Source organism: Polyodon spathula, chromosome 5 (assembly GCF_017654505.1).
Source record: "Polyodon spathula isolate WHYD16114869_AA chromosome 5, ASM1765450v1, whole genome shotgun sequence".
Classification (NCBI taxonomy): Eukaryota; Metazoa; Chordata; class Actinopteri; order Acipenseriformes; family Polyodontidae; genus Polyodon; species Polyodon spathula.
In genome coordinates, this window is record NC_054538.1 from 61,642,178 (window position 1) to 61,663,544 (window position 21,367).

At 37.7% G+C, this 21,367-nt stretch overlaps 1 protein-coding gene across 10 annotated transcripts in view; it reads right to left on the reverse strand.

Annotated features, from left to right (window-relative positions):
* The window catches only part of LOC121316134 (EH domain-binding protein 1-like), a 140,712-nt gene that overhangs the window by 26,055 nt on the left and 93,290 nt on the right, over positions 1 to 21,367 (reverse strand). For 3 of the 10 annotated variants that reach the window (XM_041250941.1, XM_041250940.1, XM_041250937.1), the window contains 6 exons: positions 15,252 to 15,399; positions 13,811 to 13,972; positions 12,601 to 12,734; positions 9,542 to 9,680; positions 6,074 to 6,171; positions 1,428 to 1,551 (listed from right to left, as the gene is read on the reverse strand). In XM_041250941.1, the coding sequence (XP_041106875.1) occupies positions 1,428 to 1,551; positions 6,074 to 6,171; positions 9,542 to 9,680; positions 12,601 to 12,734; positions 13,811 to 13,972; positions 15,252 to 15,399 (805 nt within the window). The remainder of the gene's footprint in view (positions 1 to 1,427; positions 1,552 to 6,073; positions 6,172 to 9,541; positions 9,681 to 12,600; positions 12,735 to 13,810; positions 13,973 to 15,251; positions 15,400 to 21,367) is intronic. The other 7 variants (XM_041250942.1, XM_041250946.1, XM_041250944.1 and 4 more) reach the window with 3 other exon arrangements.

Below are 21,367 nucleotides of genomic sequence, written 5' to 3' on the forward strand. Positions count from 1 at the left end.
CAGCCTTGTCTCTGTTTGAGCCAAAATCACACAAAAACAGGTGAGGGCCCATCTAATTCCTACAGTTTAAATGCCTTTGATCTTCTCTTCCACATTTCCCAGAACAAAGACAGCACACTGCATTTTGACTGATAATCACCTCTGCTTTGACAGTGCTGCCAAATAAGTTGTTATAATAATAATAAAAATAATAATAATAATTTTGTATTAAGGACTTTTTAAATGAATGACTAGTTTAGTTGAATATTAAAACTATAATTTTACTTTTTGTGAGGGTGCAATAAGGCTCTCACTTTCTTGGTCACTAGACACTAATGCTTAACCAGGACTAGCTTGGTCTTCATGCCAGAACTATACCTATTTCCGCAATTAGCAGAATGCTTTGATTTTTTTATTTTGTAAACCTGGCAGTTGTGTCAGAAGGATTACTGCATGCATAACTGAATAACATCTTGGAAGTTAAAGCGCGGTACGTGAATAATATTCAACTTTGAAGTTCTACACACAGTAATGCTTAGAAGAAAAAAGCCCTTCTGTCAAATGTCAAAAAAATAAAAAAATTCCCCAATTCATTTACCTCCGATATGTAATAAATATGTAAAAAAGAAAAAAATACAAGCTGTCATGAATAGGTTTAAACAAAAATTTCTGCAATATGGATACAGCAAACTTTAGTGTAATGTACTTGTAAATACTGCAGGTGGATACAAGTTTGCCACCACATCACTGGAGCCAAAGAAGCACTTTCACTTTAAAACTCAAGAAACAAATGTTAAATGTTTTTTTTTTTGTTTTGTTTTTCAATATATATATTTGTAATTTAAATGGGTCATTCAAGTAACTCCTGAAATAGCATGCACACATATTTATATATAAATATATACACACACACACACACGCGCGCGCGCACAAATTAAAAAAAAAAAAAAAGTGATGATAAATAAATAGTGACTTTTCAAACCTACTCTCTTGAAAAATAATTGTTAAGTATCGATAACAGGATACTATTCTGAAATGTCAGTGATTTAGTCAATGGATCCTCTCCCTTGTACTGTGCTCTGTTTCATGTGCTACATTGCTTTAGCTGGCCAAATCTTTTCCCCACTGAATCAGTAGAACAGTGAAGATCTTACTTTTTTTTTTTGCCGCAGCATATCAATGAGGCACAGATATGTATTGCAGCTCTGCATGGATGAGCACACTGTTCAATAGTGCTGGCTCCCACGGTATCAGGGCCAGTTATCACTTCCCATGAAGGCACTCTTATCACTGGGGCCCAGAGAGGTTGCTGCGAATCGCAGCCTTTTCATTTTCCAGGCAGTTCTGCTGAACATTCAGGCTTCAAAGATTCATACTTCCAAAACTCTATAAGAGTTTGTGAAAGCTCAATTTGCCAGACCTGTTTACAGTGTAATTGGGCAGCGTACCTGTGTCCATGAGATAGCGGAGGCGCTTCTCCACCAGCGCGGCCCGGGTGTCAATTTGCTTTTGCTCACTCTCCAGTGCTGCCAATTCTCCAACTACATACTGACTGGTGTCTTTGAACCCTTTCTGTAACGCAGAGCAGACAAGAAGAAAACATGAAGTACAAGTCACATTTTTAGACATCTATTTCTGCTTTTTAAATTTTTTTAAAACTAATAACTGCAAACTAACTGCTTGTTGTATTTTATAAAAGCTGCTTATTCTACTTTTTTTGTATGTCACACATTAAGTACATTTCTTAATTGAGGCTGAATATTAGTCTGCTGCAGTAAATCTCAACACTACAGTCTTTTGATTTCTAAGTAAATGGAGTAAAAAAAATCTTAATCTTACTTAAAAAAAACAAAACAAGATCAGTTAGTTATTTTTGGTTTGTATACAATCAAAGTAATTGAAATAAACAGAACACTTCCAGTGATTATTAATAAAACACACCATTTATGCTTTAGAAAATTGAAGTATATTTTAAAATTTTGACCTTTAAAAAGGGATTTATGTGCATTTTCGAATACAAAATAATTAATATTGGCTCAACAGGTGTGCTCACTGAAAACTTGCCGTTCAAATGTTAGGTTAATATCATAACCCTGGTTCCCTGAAATAGAAATGTACGCATTACCGCATTGGGTATTTACCTCCTAAAAAGACCTGGAAACCTGAATAAGATATATCAAAGCTGGTTGAGCCTGGGATGCAGTCATGGCCTGCCCCTCGAGGACATAAAAACACTGTCAGTTTCATTTTTGCTTCAAGACCGACGCAGTGACCTTGAAGGTTAATGATTACATTTCTATTTCAGGGGATCAGGGTTATGATAATAACCTAACGTTCCCTTTCAAGTACGAAACGTAACAATTACTGCATAGGTAAGTGTATGAAAGCCATCTCAAAGGCAATATTGTGGAACAAACAGAATGCTATAAGGCTAACCCGACAGGCTGCCTTGTGCGTTATCATACGGAACCCCAGTAACAAGGGCTAAGAAACTGATGGAGAAACTCACCTCTATGCCTGTGTTGTACCTATACTGGGAATGTGTGGATTCTGCTCCGGCATTTTGTAGGGTGTCAGTAACCCTAATGGACAGACCCAGAAGGATCATATGCAGCCGTTCAGGGGCCAGACCCAGAGCTGCAGGCTCAATGGGTAGACACACCATAAGGTCCCCTGTGCCTGACTAAGCAGCTTGTGGTGCTTGGGTAGTCTCCATGGCTGGCTGCTCTGAAGCTGCATCAGGGTTGAAATCCAGAGTCTCATGGGCCAATATGGAGCTACTAGGAGCAACTTGGCCCAGTCCTGTCTGATTTTCTCCAGACACAGTGTAAGCAGGGCGAGAGATGGGAAGGCATAGTTGTCTCGGCCACTGGTGTGCCAAGGCATCTACTGCCAGCGAGTCCCCATCTTTCATGAAGAACCAGAGGGGACAGTGGGTTCATTCCTGAGAGGCTTCGGGGTGAAGCTTCCACTCTGAGGCACTTGGAACTTTCCTTGAGAAGTCCGCCACTCAGTTTGTCACCTCAGGCAGATGTACTGCCTGCACTGAGAGGAGGTTCTTATGTGCCCAGAGCAAAAGCTTGCGGGCCACGTGATGGAGACTGGGTGACCTGAGGCCACTCTTGTGGTTGATGTCTGTAAGAACAACCACATTTCTCCTTCAAACCTCTTGCACAAAATGCTGCAAGGCCAGATAAACTGCCTGCAACTCCAAAACATTGTGGCGACCCTGCCAAGGGGGGTTCCCACACACCTTGTGCACCCCTGCCATTCCACACGGCGCCATTGCCCAGTCAGGATGAGTCCATGGCGACGACCTCCCTTCTGGTGACACTGTCCAGCGCTACGCCGAGGCGTAGATGGGGGCCGGCTGTTTCCACCAAGAGAGATTTATTTAGACAGTGATAAGACTCTGGTCAACAGGCGGTCGCAATTCAATGCAGGCTGAAAAACCCTGCTGTGGAACCAGGCCTGCAGAGGGTGCACGCATAGTAGACCCAAAAAGTCTGAGAAGCTGCTGCCATCAACATGCGGCTATTCTCTGCACCCTGCCATATGACACTGGACAGCATGGACATGGAGTCCAAGCACTCTCCTAGATAGGCTGAGAAGGTGTGAGCTGGCTCTTCGCATAATTAACCGTAAGGCCCAACCATTGAAGGTGGTCAGTGACAAGTTCCGTGTGGGCCTCTGCCCTGTGCTGGAGACTGGGCACAAATGAGCAAGCCAGGTAACTGAGCACTCAATGAGGACAGGATAGCTTCCATGCACTTCGAGAAGACATGGGGAGCTAGAGACGCCAAATGGCAAGACTCAGAACTTGTATGCTGTTCCCTGAAAAGCAAACCAAGGTACTTCTGGTGCGCTAGGTTTTACGGGGATATGAAAAATAGGTGTCTTGAAGTCAACCGTGATGAACCAGTCGCCCTGCCTGATCGACTGCAACAGGTGTTGCATCGTCAACATTTTGAACTTCCATCGACACATCCCGCTTGGGCACTAGGAAGTACCTAGAGTAGAACCTTGCCTCCAGCTGGAGGGTTCCATCATGCAAATAGCCCATGCTGGTCCATGACTGATGTTACATTCAAGCCCCGAAAGGGAGAGGGACCGGGTTTGAACTGCAATGAGCAGTTGGTCTGAACGGCAGTAAGTAAGCACATGTGTCTGACGTGCACTAATGGCAATACTCCAGATGGCTCCCTGAAAAGCTATTGATGGAACCTATTAAAGCCTCCGCAGGCCAGTTCTGAACACCACCTTTGGCAGCAGGTGCAGCCGGCTGTGTCTGTCTTTGAGGCTGCTGGGGCCTTGGCAGCGATGGTCTTCCTGTTGCCAATCTACGCTCATATCCCCCTGGGGCCTCAGTGGGACAGACAGTGAGGAATGTTCATGCAGTAACTCTCCGAGCACCGTTCCTTGGTGGGCAACAGCTGCCCAGAGCATTTCCATCTGCTCTGAGTCCGCTGATCGCTTGCAATGGCGACGACTTCTTCCTTGGGGGAGAAGAACAAGGAGAGGCAGAGGAGGATGAGGAAGACAGGGAGGATGGCTTCCTGTGTGGGCTACTTTCCCGGGTGCGTTGTCCGATTTCCCTTGGCACAGAGCCATGGGGTGAGGACACAACCACCTCTCTACCAGAGGGTGAAGAGCACTGGGCAGGAGTGAGGGATGCAGAGTGCTCTGTAGAGCTGTGGGAGAGACGTTTCTTCTCGTGTACTTAGAGAAATGTGCACAACACTCACATACACTGTGATTCACCAGTATCTCCTTGGTGTGCTCTGGCCCCAGGCAGGAAGAGCATGTGCTATGCTTGTCCTCAACAGGCTGACTGGCCTTGCATGTCTCACAGGGATAAAAGATTATTCTCAATATCACATCTATTTTGTGTAAAACACAATAAATGTTAATATAAGGCAGAAAAAGTAACAAGTACTAGGTTGAACTAGGCGCTCCTGTTTCAGGTAAGGCTTGACAGGAAAAATGGCAATGAGGCCTGTAAGTTTATGTCCTCTGAGGTGGGCCATGACTGTGTCGCAGGCTTGTCGAGCTGCTTTGATATAAATTATTCAGGTTTCGGGGTTTTTAGGAGGTAAATATCCATGCAGTAACGATTACATTTGTACTTGAAAGCGAACTTCCAGTTCCCACACCCAGACACTGAGCAGAAGTTAAGCTTTAATTCTCATAACATCACATTTTGCCTTTACTATACTACTAACCTGCTCTTAGAAAAATAAAGATTCAAAGATAATGAAGGCAATTAAAAAAAAAAAAAAAAAAAAAAAAAAAAAACTCTCTCAAAAGATGCTGGAAAAGTATATTTTTAAACTCAGAACTAAGGATACTTTGTGAAAAAATTTTGTGCTGATGCACCTTTTTTTATGGGAAAATCTTAAGTTTCAGCTAGCACTTTTTCTGCATCATTCCTTCAGCTGTCCATCAAATTCAGCTTCCTCCCTGCGGTCTATCAAATATTTCCCTCACAAATCAATTTTACACATGATCAGCCCATTCCCCCACTGAGCAGAACCTCCCTGTTAATTAAGTGAAGAAATTACCATATATATTATATTAATGCAAACATCATTCAGCTAGTAATTCACGGCTGATATGGATAATGGAAAGGTTGAACACCCATTAACCCAAGCCAACAAAACTGGTTTGCTGAGAAATTCTAGCAGGTCTCCTGTGACTTCTTCCCTCTAACTGCTGCTTTCCAGTATCTGCTATTGTAATAATTAAAATCTTCGTTCAAGATCAATACTGGAATCTCTTTATGGGAAGTGCCCTGATAGAAATGTCTCAAGGAAACCAGGGCTGTGATCCGACACATCAAGAACGCATATTTAAAAAAAAAAAAAAAAAAAAAAAAAATGTTATCTGACAATTATCACCACACTGCAGACTAATTCAGATGTGCACCCTCTTAGGCTTTGAATACACAGGAGATTTACATCATAAAAAACCTCAACGTCTTTATATTAAAAAAAAAAAAAAAAAAAAAAAAAAAATGTTTAAAAGGACTACTTCCATATATGGAATAAGCACGATCAGCAATCTCGAAAATAAAAATGAAATATGCATTAAGTACTTCATCTTCAGATGGCTTCTGCTCAATTTCAGTTATTGGCACCCTCTCCTCATTTGCTTTCTTTGAATCTTCTTGTACAGATCTTTGCTTTTTTACTTCTGAAAAAGAAATGATATAAAAAGATATTTTAAACAGCTTTATTATAAATTCACACCTTGTGCATAATCTAAAATAAGAGAGAACCGACTAAAAACGTTTATTTATTTTTTTTGAACATCTGGACAGCTAAACAGCATCTCTTATTCTCTGCATTTCGATTAGCAGACTAACTATATTTACAGCATGTTAATCAAATTTTTGGCTGGAATTTTAAATGCAATTCACATTTAGAAGCAATTTAATTAAACAGACAACAACCCCCCCCCCAACTCTTGCTGACTTGTGTTGCTAAATCTCACTTGAAAGAAAAACTTTCAGGACATTACAGTTTAGAAGAAAATTTGATGGGATGTCTGTTTACAGTTCCCTCCAACAATTGCCTTTTATCTGCAGTGTAAAAAAACTAAACAAACCTAGACTGTTTAAGTGAATTGTAAACAGTTTTTTGTTTAAGCTGTATGTGTGCACCCAGGAGTGGTTCAAATTGGCAGGTTTTGTCTATGAAAAAGACAAGGCAATTGTAACTTATTGAAGACCCATTTTATAGCTAGTGTAAAATCAAAGCTAGGTTTTCAAAGAGGAATAAAACAATGCAACAAAACAATTTTGTTGTGGGAAAAAAACATAATTATTGTCCTGAACGTTATTGTTCTTATTTTTGCCCCCGCCTCAAAATAACTTAATTACTCTGAAACTGTATCTTTGCACTTGATTCAGGATTAATAAATAACCACTTTCTAATAATTCAGCTATTCTGGAGTAGATAGAAGGTTTGGAAAGTAAAACTGAAATCCCTTGGTCATTACCAGGAAGCCGTCTTCAACTGTGATGAAACAAATTTATCCTAAAATCCTACAGAAGCCACAGCTTTGCCAACAGGAGGCCGAGTACAGTAAACGTGCCACCATCACATTCAGAAGTTACGCCAGGTCCCTGAGGTGAACCCCACAACGGAGTTAAGGGGAACAGTTGTAATTGCATTTGAAGTGAAATTAATTGTTTCCATTCATGCAACAACAGGGGGTGGAGCTGAATTTGGATTCGAAGGCAGAGTAAACACAACATGCTGGGAATGATCGTCCAATGGTAGACATACAGAGCATGCCAGCAATGTCAAACAAAGTTGTTGAAACTGGCAAAAAGTTCAGAACTATGATTTAAATGCAAGTTACTATCTAGTAAATAAAAAAAATTTAAAAAATCGAACGCAATTTTGCGTATTCAATTCCCCTGATGCACATACTGTCTATTCAGAGTGTGCTGGTTGAATCTGAAGCCAATAACAATTTCTGGCTTACACTTCTAAAACCGAAAACTTGTATTAAATAAAATGACTGAAGGATTTCAAGCTAGGCATGGCATATAAAAAATAAACCAATAAATAAAATAGATGCCACTAATAATTAACAATGACATGTAATAATGGGTATGAGTACACACCCCATTTCTCACTCCAAGGATGTCTGAAGCACTCATTTAATGTTCAGTCAAACAGAAAATTTGTTTGCCCTCTAGTAGCCTGCTGGGCTACCAGCTGAACAAAGTGAAAAGCCACAACACTGCGTTACCATTTACCGAGGCAGAGGCTCCTCACTCCAGTGGGCACACGCTTTGGCCTTTTATATCTGAAGGGCATGAATCTTACTCCTACTGTTACATTTTAATTTACTTATGTAGTGCTTTGCCAACATGGTCTCAATACACCGTAACATGTTTGAACATTACAGAATCAGTAGAATCGGTACACTACACACAACAGAAAACAGATATGAGAAATGCAGAGCGTATATTGGGTTGAAATATATATATTTTTTTTTACTTTCTCCTCTCACTAAGTTGTGTTGCAAATGCCCCCCTTAGAACAACCAGGCAGTGAAAAACAGATAAACATATAAGCAGATGAAAAAAGAAAATGAGTATCAGAGTAGTGGTAACTTGCCACTAGTTTATAAGACAAACATAACTGAACAAAAAAAAAAAAAAAAAAAAAAAAACTCGGCCTTGCCATTAGTCTGATACTGCTGACTTCTCTGTGTAACAAAACATACCAAACAGACCCTGAATAAAAAGTAATTAAGAGATTATTCCACAGATTGTGCAGACGATGGCATACAATGCAGTAAATGTAGTGAGTTTTCAGTTCTCTATTGTGCATAGGCCTTGTGATTGTTGTGTTGATGGCATGCGAGCAGCTGTGCCTTTCTTACCCCTCCCAGCAGGGGCCACTGTGGGAGGAATCTAAAGGGAATGCATACTGAAGGGAGGAATGTGCTCCCCCACCCAGAAATTCAGCATTTCATTAAACATTTTTATAAACTGTGTGTGTATGTGTCTATATATATATATAAACACACACACACACACAAACATGAAATACTGACTGTATGGGCGGGGGAGCACTCCCTTCAGTAATTGTTGAGCATACTTCAGCAGCAGTTTTAATAGACTTGCAAACATTTGGATAGCTTAGATATGAAGGTCCATTGAGACTGCCAAAAATATATATCATATTGCAGCCAATATGTTGGCTGTCTTAGTGGTAGCATCTGCTGCCTTACATTAATGTGCAATCAAAAGAACACATATTTGGTTTTAAACATTTGACAAAATATGCTAACTCATGATCTGTGCTGGTAAAGGTGAAGCAACATTCAGTTATTAGTTAACAATGTGTAGCTCCACCCTTAGCCTTTGGCAAAGCAGTAACATGTGGCATCCTGTGGATAATAGCTAGGCATTCATGAGGGATGCTGTTCCAGACTTTCATGTATACAGCCTCAAGTGCAACAGTAGTTCTAAGCTTGAGAGATCTTCTGAAGTTCACATCTAACAAGTGCCAGATCTAGTCTATAGTCTGTCTATAGATTTCATGTCAGGAATTGGCTTGCACCTTATTTACAACAATGACTAAGTGGTGTATGAGAAAATCATAAATTAATTGAGTGGCTTGTGGTGACATTTTCATTTTGGTGGACCTTTTGCAGTTAAACTGGTTTAAAATCAGTGCTTCTGAATGAACATCGTTTCTTTCAGCACACTATAGCCATTTCTCTGAGTCTTCTGTAAAGTACGGACATGGTGCAGCATTCTGGAACTGGCATATTAAAAAAAAACTCACTTTAGACGGACAACTCCCCTTTGTTTAAATTAATTTGCTCTGGCCAGCTCTCCAATCCACCTGTTTTGTGGAACCTGCTGTCTGTGGTATGTGGATGCCAAATTAATTTGTTTTATAGATTGGATGGGCTGCACGAAATAGTCTGCAGTCACTTGAATGCAGGAAAAACTACTAGAATGATTACATTTTCTACAGTGCATTTTTGATAGACTGGTTTCACTGTTACAGTAAGAAACTAAAACACTTCTTACCTGGTCTGTTTTCAACATACTGACTGAAAGACTGGAGCTGTGTTTTCCTCACTGTGGAATCCTTATTGAACATTACTGGACTTCGCAACCGTTCTGTTGCTTTTCGCAATCTCTCAGTGCGATTATCTTCTGCATTGTTCTGTTGAAAAACCAAGGGATAAAGATTTTAAAATGAACAACACTGTTTTGGTCTTTTACTATGGAATACAAGGTAATAGTAAATGATATGTCATTTTCATTTTTGAGTACAATCTGAGAAGGTCATTGGTTTTCTTGCTGTGCAAACATGTAATTAAGTTAGATTTTCCAAAAACATACCAGCCACATAATTTATTCTGTTTATGCAAATGAATAATGCTCTTGTTTTCAAAGTATACACATGTAAAACTAAACACCATGTCTATCAAGTTTTATTGAAATGTATTATGTGCTGCACTAAACCAGGCGGAAAAGGCTTCTTGAATATTTAAACATTAACAAATCGTGTTAGAAACTTCACAATTAGTGTACACGTTCCACCTCTTGAAAATGAGTAAAATTTGGTTGTTGTAGAAGATAATACAGCAATTTCTGTAAAGCACTGTCTTAGTGAAGCATCCCCATTCACAGAGCAAGAAGACTAACAGCTATTAATATTGTAATTGTAAGTACATTCATTTAAAATTTGAACAATTCCACATTTGTGCCTTTTTAAAATACAAGTGCCATTTTGTAATAACTAACACTACACTTCAAGTTTTACGTATACTTAAATCAAATGGAAAAATACAAAATGTTCGAATTCAAAAGCAAAACATTTGCACTGTAGAGTCAATACTCCTCAAAAGCAGCACACAGGTACAGTAAAACCGCTTCATAATATTCAAATATTCAGTGCCATTCACCCATGTGTGACTAACTGGACAGGGAGTGAGATCAAATGCATGCTCGCTGTTCCCTTATGTTATCAGAACATACTCAAATGCATAGTCTACATTTACTATCGGATTCTGACCATGATCGTTACACAATGAAAACATCTTTATTTTTAGAAGCTCGGTGCTATGGTATATGAAATAACATAGTGGTGAAAAAAAAAGAAAGACTAGTTTCCAATTTTACGGCTGTTTAGATAAACACATAGTAATAACTTTCAAAATAGTAATTTTACATGCCTAGCCTTTAAAGCAACGAAAACAGTGACCCCCACCTCAACCCCTACACGCACATGGCAACAGCAGATACCAAGGGTACCATGCATAAAACAAATATTGCATTTTGTTCTTTATCTATTATTATGTTCATGTTTTGAACGTGTTTCAGTGTTTTGAAAGTAAATAGGCAAAGGCCGAGATGCATGACTAATAACCAAGCCTGCTGAATGTTGAAACTGGTTATCAAACGCTACCAAGACTGCACCCTTTCTTTGCATTGACACAATCAGTAATGAGGGAGATCTCCAATGGCCTATTCTCTACCCTCAAGGAGGCCTGGGATACAAAATCCTCCAGGGAAGGAAACAGTTTATCCTCCTTTGCAAATGCTGAAGGCCTCATTTACAAAACCCCTAAAGTACATTTTACAAAAAACAAACCTTGTGACAGAGGCTCAACAGTTCCCAGAAAAAAAAAAACAAACAAACAAAAAAAAAAAAAAAAAAAAAACACAGATGCATCACTTTCTACAGACTTTTGCGCTTGTTGTCACCAGTCATAAGGTGCTAATTTAAATAACTTATATGTGTTTTTATTACAGATTAGGTTTTCACTACCACCACCACAGATGAGGTCCAGCAGTTCAAGCCGGGGCATTTAGAAAAGAAAAAACAAGCAAGCTAATTTTTTAAGTCTATAAAATATCAGTGCTAGTAGCTTAGCAAAACCAATTTTACGAAACCTTTTTATGACCAGAGACTCCTGCCACTTTACAAATGCATTCTTCTAAACCAGGCTAATTCAGTTAGCTTTGACAATCCAATGTGTTTTCTGTAGGCCAGATTCATTTCACATTAAATCCACTGTAGAAAGCTATATTGAATGTAAAATTAGACTTGATCTGGCTCCTCTGTTTAAAAGAGGAGATAAAGTCCTCCCCTGCTAGATCACTTTCATCACTGCAATAAGTCATTGTTTAGGACATGAAAGAGCTCTATATACAGTCAGGGAAGGAAATCCCAAAGATTGAAAACCAAAGTGGTATGAAATAGGATGCACATTAAATAATATTGGTTCTAATATAAATAATATATTTGATTTCAAACTTCAGGAGTTGCAAAGGTACAGACAGAAGTTTGGAAATTAAACTGCATTTGTGATAGTTCTAAAACTTAAATATACATAGAAAAACAAACACAAAAGATACTTGCCAATCAAGAAAGTTAAAAATAAATTGAAATATTGTACAATGATTTTCATTAATTTGATGTGTTCCTTGACTAGATGCACAACCTTTAATTCAGAACCCCATTCACTTCTAGAAAAAAAGTATTTTAACCTAATCAACCCCCCCCCCCCCCAAAAAAAAAAAAAAAAAAAAAAAAATAATAATACAAGTCCCTGGTAGCAACCCCTTAATTATAATGAAGACCTTTAGGGTCCTCCCCCCAGATATTGCAGTCCTGAGGGCAGGCAGACAACAGCACACAGACCTTCCACAGTCACTTCATATCCACAAGATTTTAAAGTAAACCGAGTTACAAAGGTAACAGGTAGTGGTACACGCTACAGTATTAAATGGGTATACAGGGATTGACGTGTCAAGTGCATTGCACAATCAAATTAACATCTGATGCAATGTACGGTGTTTGCTTTAAACAATCCAGGGAATCTTCATCTTTTCAACCATTGCCACTAAAGGATCTTGATTGTCTGAAGTGCCAAACCACAATCAAAATGATGATGCCACCTAGAAACTGTTTCTGCAGTAGTCGCTTGCAGAACAAGAAGAGATCAAGTAAATGCCTCTCACTAACAAGACGTTCTGTTGATGGACAGGACTTGAGGTGGTCTGGTGGGACTGTGAAGGAGGAGCTCATTAAGTTATCACAGGGGGCAGGCAGAAAACAGTCAGAGAAGAATTACCTTAAGTTCTTCCTGTTCTGTACCATCACTGGTGACCTTTTGTGCAGCAGCGGTCGAGAGCACATTTACTACCTGTGGACGAGCCTCCACGAGCTTCTTGAGTTTGAGATCCACATGCTTGCTGTTCTGTCCACCTGGATTGACAAATTTACATGTGTAAGATTACAGCTTCAACTGTATGATCTATAGAGACAGTATACAGAAGGAGCGAACCACTCACTACAGAGGGGCAGGGAATAAAAACAATGATATACATGTGAATGTAATCTGAAATGCTGGGCTGCATATGAACTGGGTTTAAGTGGAGAGGAGGAATTTTAAGCACACATGGCCATGAAATTGGAATTGGAAACAAAATTACAAATGACAAGGTTACGCATACATAATGAGCAACATAATATTAAAATCAAATCCATACATTGTAATTGCCAGACAGGCACTTGTTTTGTCATCAAAATACCGTACTGTATCTCATTAGAAACCATACTCTTTGTATTTGGATTGTTCTATCCAGTATATTACATCTGTTAAGGCGGTCAGGGTCCTTATCAGATCAAGTGATATTACAGTAATATTACAAAACAAACAAACAAAAAGGTTGTTTTAATAGCATGATGTATTAACAGTAGTGGTCAGAAAGATGAAAATAGAATACAAAAAGAAAAATGTTAAAGTATATGTGAATTATGCAATTTATTTTAGCTGCCATGTCTTTGAATTACTATTATTTATTTTGGTGCATTTCAAATAATACCTTAGGTGAATATAAATACAAATCCCCCCTGTACTTCAACATTTAGATTTTAAACTAAGATGACACCAATTAAGATGAAAAAGCTCCGAAAGACTGATTTATGATCTTTGGACATATAGACATTTCCAAGTCCATACTGACAATGCCAAGACAGTGCAGAGAGGACCCAGGAAAAATAGAATATAAAGTAGAATATATATTTTTTTAAAAAGGCTGAAAATGTAAGGGGATGTTTAATGACCAACACGTGACAAGAAAAATGAATAGTCATCATTTACTGATTGTATCCGTTCAGTAGATTAGTAAAGGGAAGATGGGTTGAATATCTAAGTCGAGACAATAAAAAGCCAAGGACAAGACAATCCACTGCACACAGATGATCAAGCTACGGGATACATGCATATCAAGCAATATTAGGCACACAAGACTGCAATCTAAAACATTCTTTTAAATTACCAAGAGAATCAAGGTCACTTTTTAGGTTAGTAAATTCATCTCCATCTCCTACATAGGAACATACAGGGCTTCCCTCATCATCATTAGTATCTACATTATCAACAACATCATCATCATCATCATCATCCCCACCATGATCAACGGCATCCTCGTCCCCAAAATCTGCAGGAACAAAGATATTAGGCACTTAAAACAGGAAACACTTAAAACAAGCCAATTAGTATTTTATTAGTATTCCCATTAAGGATATGGCAGGTAAAACACAGCTAACATGAACAAACACAACAGTTTGTTATCAGGAGCACTCAAAACACTGTCTAAAGCAATCTGTCCTCATTATAACCCTTATCACCTGCTCCGGATTCCTGGAACTGTAGGATGGCTGTTAATTTTATTGTCTTGACTTTTAGTGAAACAACTAGACAAAATCTTAGCTAAAGACTTGCAAGTCTTCAAATTTAAGACCTATTACAAAGGATTCTCTCATTTCATTTAGAACATTTTTACCTTTTAAATCTGTGCAGTAAAAGCAGTTTTTTAGACTGAAGTTATATAAAGTGTAGTCCCACAAACACCACAATGGAATAATAAATACATGCACCACAATAAAATGCACAGAGTTTGCCGGCATCCTGCCTTTTTGAATCTGCCCTCCTGCAATCTTTGTGAATTAAGGTTTCCGAGTGGAATGCAGAATAGCTGGGATTATGCGTTCTGCACGGCAAGCCTTGTGCATCAAGCCCATAGCACTTTCTCGAAACTTGTTTTTTAATGAGTTATACAATTAGCAGAATTCAAAACCAGAAAGTCTAAATAAACTGCCAACATTTTTGCAGTTATTTTTTTAAAACTATATTTTTATTTCAGTATTTTTTTTTCCTGAGACACAGTCCCCTTGTCAGATAAGATTTTTTCTAACCTACTATAAAACAAGCACTTTCCTCCAGATCACATACTGACTCCCTTTAGTCAGCCAGAACAGTACATCACGTACACTGATATCTAACACACACCTTAGGAATTAACATTTTAGATGGTTTACTGGGAAGACTTTTTTATTGTAGAAAAATAACGCAAATCATACAAACTTCCACCATATAGGTTGCAAAACACTGGACAAGGCAGAGATTTAGGACCTGCAGATGTTCATATAATCATGCCAGTTTCCTGTACCCTGCTAGCCAAGACTGGAGCAGCTGTGATTTTGTACTACTATTGTAATACTGATAATTTGGGAGGATGTTACTTCATGGTAAAATAAACTTTTGCTTTGGGTAGTTGGGGCAACCAAATCTGAGACTGCAGTTACTCTGTTTAGAAATTAGTGTAAATCATTAACCTCATGATCATGACCATGGTGTTGCATTAGTGGATATTTTTGTACAATTCTTTATTTTTATTCAAGCTTTGCTTATGAAGTGATAACCACAATACCACTCACCTCCTGATGCCTTTGACCTTTCTTTCAACTTCTCTGCAGCCATTTCATTGTAGCTGGGAAGTTCAGACATCTTCACACCAGATCGTGCTTCTGCTATTAACTGACGAGCTCTCTCTCTCAGCTGACGACGTCGCTCTTCATCTTGCTGCTGGGATATATATATATTGAACAGTTGCCATCTTAGTAATTGACAGAAATGCCATTTCATTCCCAATCTGATGAACATGATTAACAACTGATTTACAGCATGGGGCTAGAGACCACACCGCAAATGGAATGCATCATATGTGTGCGTATGATACATAAGTTTTTTTTAATGCAAAATATAAATTAGAAATATATCTTAAATGCTCACTCCCTGTCCACCCACCTCCACCTTGTATTTGGCAATGCCATCTAGAAAATATACAAATAAAAATACACTTTTAATTTAATTTGAATCATTGGGCAACACATCTGATTTAAACAAATAATTAGCTCTTTGCTAGATTACTTTAAAAACAGAAACACACATGTGTTCATTTATTTACAATTTACAAAACTAAAAACCATTTGTAACCCATGTGCTTTATGCATGGTGAACATATTTAGAAATCTGAATCGAGAACCTTTTAGAAAATATATATATATATATATATATAGATATATATAATATAATATATATATAATATTAATATATATATATATCATGTACTAGTAATGTCCGAAAAATAAAACACTTGATTTTCTCTGCAATGTCCCTCATTCCAGCCTGTTTATTTCTTTTTAGACATTGACAGGTTAAGAGTTCTGAGTACAATCAACTCAAGAACTTTACTTATAAAGCCATTCTGAATTCTCAACACAAGTCCATCAAGAGACACCATTTGAAGCCTGCAGCCAGTAGTTGCATATTCAATTAAATATTTTTTTTTTCACCCCCTAGTTTCAGAGAAAGCGTCATATTCCACACTCGCGAGTTTAAAATCATTTCAATTCAGCTAAGCAACCATTAACAAGACAAGCCCAAATACTAATTAGGTACATTTGACTTATTTCCATGTAAATTGTTTGTTTGTAGCTATTGTTCAGAAGTACAATGGGAAAATGCAAATGAATGAATAAGAATGCAACCCTAATGGGACTCTTTGTTTATAATCATTAACCAAGAGGTGTGCTGTAATTCAATCCTCAGGCAGTGAGATTTAGCCCCCTTTACAGGCTGCATGGGCAGGTTACAACTTATAAAACTATAGTAAACAAAGTATATGGACACAACACAACAGCCTGAGCCTGACTGACACAATTTCCCCATCAGATTGCCTCAATTTACTTTTCTACTAATGTTCTAGCACTGGATATGCATTTTTCCCAGCCCCCCAAAAGCTCTCCTAGGGGTTGGCAAATTGGTGATGTTTGCTTTCTCACCTCTTAACTTCCCTAAGATACACAGCAGTTAGAATTAAGCTCCCCTAAACACACTTGTTCACAATTCATTAAATTTGGAAAAGCCAGACTTTATATGTTTAAACTGGGATAAGGATTGGAGAGGGTTATAATTACAGCCGGATTTCTGCAAAAAGTTGCTCTATGAAAGCAGCACAAGAAATCTGATTTAAAGAAACTCCTCTAAAGCTTATTTACTCCATGATTCAAATGTTGCAAACATAAATCTGCTAAACACACTGAAATGAGAAATGTCATCACTATTGCTGTTACATTATTTGAGGCTTGTTTATCATTATACCAATTTAAAGTCTTAATTTATTGATTTGTAAACCATTCATTCTTTTAGGGAATAACCTCTGCATTCCTTTCAAAAACAGCCAATTGTAAGTCAAATTTAAAAAGCGGCTTGGAAAAACCAAACAAAACAAAAAAAAAAAAACCACACCTTTTAAATGAATAAAAAAAAATTGATCAGCACAACAGTATCTAAACCCCAGTTTTCAAATCAACACAAAATCGTAAAAAGGTTTAAATGTGTACTGTCCACAACACACTGCACACAGAAGTCTTTTCAAAATAGAAAAAAAACAAAAAAAGCCTCCTCCAGTAAAAGCCATATTTATTAGAATGCCTGTATATTTTAGTTCCAAGTCCCATTTTATATTTCTAACAAAAAATAATGCCTGCATGTGAAATTACAGCTTGTAATGCTTCAGCATACCCAGGCAACTTTGAGAGAATAAATAATGCAACTTTTTCTGTTCAACCTTATAAAAATGTATTTGTATGCAATGTTTTTTATATTTCACAGTTCACTGCTATCTCAGCAAGCTTCCTTCCACTGCTTCAATGGTGCGACTTTTAATTTTATCCTCTTTAGTCCCAGTAATTAAAGCGATCAGCAGCGCAATCCTTGCAGCTTTGACACCACTGCAACCCTCTTGCAGGTTTTAAAAAGGGAAAAGAAAAGACCAAAGTTTAATTTCACTGGAACAAGAAAAAAAAATCAAGCTTATACTAAATCTCAACTTCATCCAATTGTTCTTTCAACAGCCTTTAGATCTTAAGAAACAAATAAAAATGGCTGTCGTTAGGGGGTCCTTTTTGTACTTGCCGCAGGTGGCAGTGACTGACATTACTTTCAGCCAAAAATGACGCTATGGATTAGTGAAGGTGAATCAGGATGCGAGAAGCTGTCCATGTAGCTGCCAGGATAATTACTCACCAAAAAAATGCCTTAAATGGTCTTCAAAAATGTAGTTTTTTGGTTCAAATGAGATGTTGGAAGTCACCTAACATGTAAAACGCTTTGAAAGAGTTAAACATCTGCAGCATTAAAAGTAGCCATCAGTTACTAAGCAACACTTTCCAAAAGTATCTTAGCAAACCTTGTTGTGTAAAATAGATATTATTACATTTCAATTTTGCAATAAAGCAAGTCATTAATAAATCAGAAAAAGTGAAAATATGGCTGTTTTTGTGTCTCATGTTTGCTTATAGAGGACATGTTTACAATGATCTATGTTTTTAAACTTGTTTATGGCCTTTCCTGATTACACAGTGCAGATAAGGGGGGGGGGGGAATTATCGTTCTACCCTTCCATCACTTGACAGGAAGCAACACACTGTTATTAGCCATTTAGAAAGAAAGAGAATTCTGTGCCTGTCCAGAGGCAAGGATTACCAAAATGTACCCCATTCACCGGTTATACAATATGCAATGAAAAGTAGCAAAATAAAATCACAAGACCTTTAAAGATTTAGGCCGGCTGAGGTTTTAAGTAGGAGCTCAATTTGCTGTTGTTGGAGTAAATAGGATTTGAGATGAAACATTTAAACCATTTGGAGGCTGATCTTTTTAAACCATTTCAAACTTTTTGTCCTGGTTAATAATTTAGCCACACACCCTAGTGTAAGGGGTGTCTGCTCATTTCTCTTGAAATATCCAGAGGTTTGCCTTTGCCAGCAGGAAAGCACAGGCCTTAAGCTGGAAAAGTTGGAAAAGTGGCATTCAGCATCCAGAGATATCCCAAGTTTGTCCCTTATGAAGCGGCAAAGTAAATCGGTCACCATGTCCCTACTTTTGAATTTATTTCTAGAATTGCCATTACACATCTTCCTAAAATTGATTGGTCAAGTGGATAATAGGACCGTCACAAAATCTTCCAAAAGCAGCAATACCTTCTTTGTAAGGGGTTAATGGTTCAAACCTACACCTAACTTCCGGGATGGAGTCTTACTGCTATTATAGTTCACATTACATTCTGTGTTGCCAATCAGTAGAGAATCATGGGAGTATAAATCAGCAGTAAATTTCAGTTTATCTATCCACTTGCAATTACATTTTTCCAGGAACAAGTCCTTCCTTAGAAAAGAAAAACGTTACTAAGAAGAAATACTAAAGTAACAATAATCTCTTCATCATTGCAATGAAGCCATCCTAACATTATACCTACCATGTCCCAGGTAAAGAGGTGCAAATACATTTAATAGACATTTTCTAACATGCAGTAAATGGAATTCTGCAACTACTGAACTACTGCACTTTTTTTTCAACTTTTATGCCTATGTATTGTTTATTAACATGATGCAGAAATCTAAAACTTCCGCCACAATTTACTAAAGGATTTTCCAACGTTGATCTGAAAACATTACTGTATTAAATTCTCAGCCCTAGGACAGCAAATAATATACATTATCAGCTACATCAGCAAGTCCTGCAACTCTAAATAGGCCCACCGAATGACGAACATCGTTACTTTTGTAAACTTAGAAAAAAAAGACCAAAAGGCACCAAATAGACAAAAACTATTTTTCTAGCGAAGTGAACGGCTGAGTGAATATGCAGCAAACACCTTGTCCTGCATCCAAGGCCTCTCGTCGATTGTCTAGCTGCTCTTTTATAGGCATTGAGGAGGCAAGCACTCCCTGGCCCTCAGATCTTGTCTGGTGAATGCACTGCTAGTCATGCACACAGACCAAGCTTAAAACCCAGTGTGGGCCTGAAAGAAATCAGTCAAATTGGCATCTACTCATGCAGAAGGAGATAGATTTGTCATGACACACTGATTATTCAATGTAACGAAGCAGTTTTGCTTTTCTATCCGGGTATAAATGCATCTATCTGAAAAAATGGGTAACATTTTTTGTGGATTCATGATATTTTTGTGTTTTTTTTTTTTTTTTTTTTTAAATTACAAAAGTTAGTAAAATGACAAAATAAGTGTTTCTAGTTCAATAACAATAATAAAAAGTGGCTAAATCTGTAGTTAATATGTATTTACAAAATGTTATGAATGCATGTTTATTTGATGGTAGATATTTAACAAAATTAACATACTAACAGAATCTGTGAATACAACACCGACTCCAAGCTCAGTCTGTTTGAACTTTTCCTTTATTTATAAGGCCGACAGGGCTTTTTTTCTTTCTTTTTTTAAATGGAAAATAACAAAATCGCCCATGATCTATACTCTGCCTTCTGCCTATAATGAGAAAACTTCACCTTCTGTCCCTAGCAATTCTTAGGAATTCTTTTGCTCTTATTCCTACAAATCCAATTACAGATTGTTGAGTAGCTAGTGGAGTAAGCTTATTGAGAAGTGTCACATCACTAAGTCGTGTGTATGTGTTTCAGTTTGTAATGTGGTCTGAGCCGCTGTAGTGGTGTCAACTTAAAATGCAAGTAAGTAGCAGAACAGGGCTAATCCCAGCCACTACTCCCCTGCAGCCAAATTGTAGCGCAATGAATGACAGTGGAAATGCAAAGATGCCACTGTGCTTATCGCACACAGCCAGATGGTGGACCTGGATCAATGCACACATGCCACGATCAATGCATTTGATAAAGAATTAAGAAGAAAACTGTACATGTTATCAAAGAACTTGTACATGGCATAATTATGATTCTGCATGTGCTTACAGATGATATTGAAGACTCAGAGGCAGAAGATAATGAAACTGATAGGAAGAAATAGCTTAAAAAAGGCAACAGTGCCTGCCCTTAGCACTAAGAAATCATGTCAAATAGTTCAGAAACCATTTCAGAAAAAAAAAAAACACAGTTTGTTATTATGGTATGTTGGATGTGAGGCTAGTGACCAGATTTGTCTTTCTGGAAATATATTTGAGATGACATTACAATTCGAAAACAGCAGTAAACTAAAAACATAGCTAAAAGCTTACTGTGATGAAGGTTCCACCAATGAAACAAAACAAATAAGCAAACAAACATTTTTATTGTATTAGTTTATGCACATATTTTTACATTTGTATGCCCTAGTTCCAAATATTTGAATAATTTCACAAGGCTCCAAGAATGGTAAAGAGGTTGATAAAAACATCTTCGCATTTCAAATTAGGGAACTCAATGTGTGTGCGTTTAAGTAAGAAAATGCAGTCCTGCGTTGTTATAGTAAAGGTAATTACAGTTAAAAGCATGATTCAGAAGTACTCATTCTTTAAATTATTATGAAGACAATACAATTCTACGGACTGGATCAACCTACCTCGTTTTAAGAGCATCTCTCAGGAGTCGCTGCAGACTACTGTCTTCTGCATTGTACATAGGGTTGTTGCTTTTTGCATAGTATAGGAACATTTTTAAAGCAAGAAACTAAAATCAATTAAAAATGTTTCCACACACAAAATGGTTAAAGAATAACAAAACAAATACATTTCTACTATAT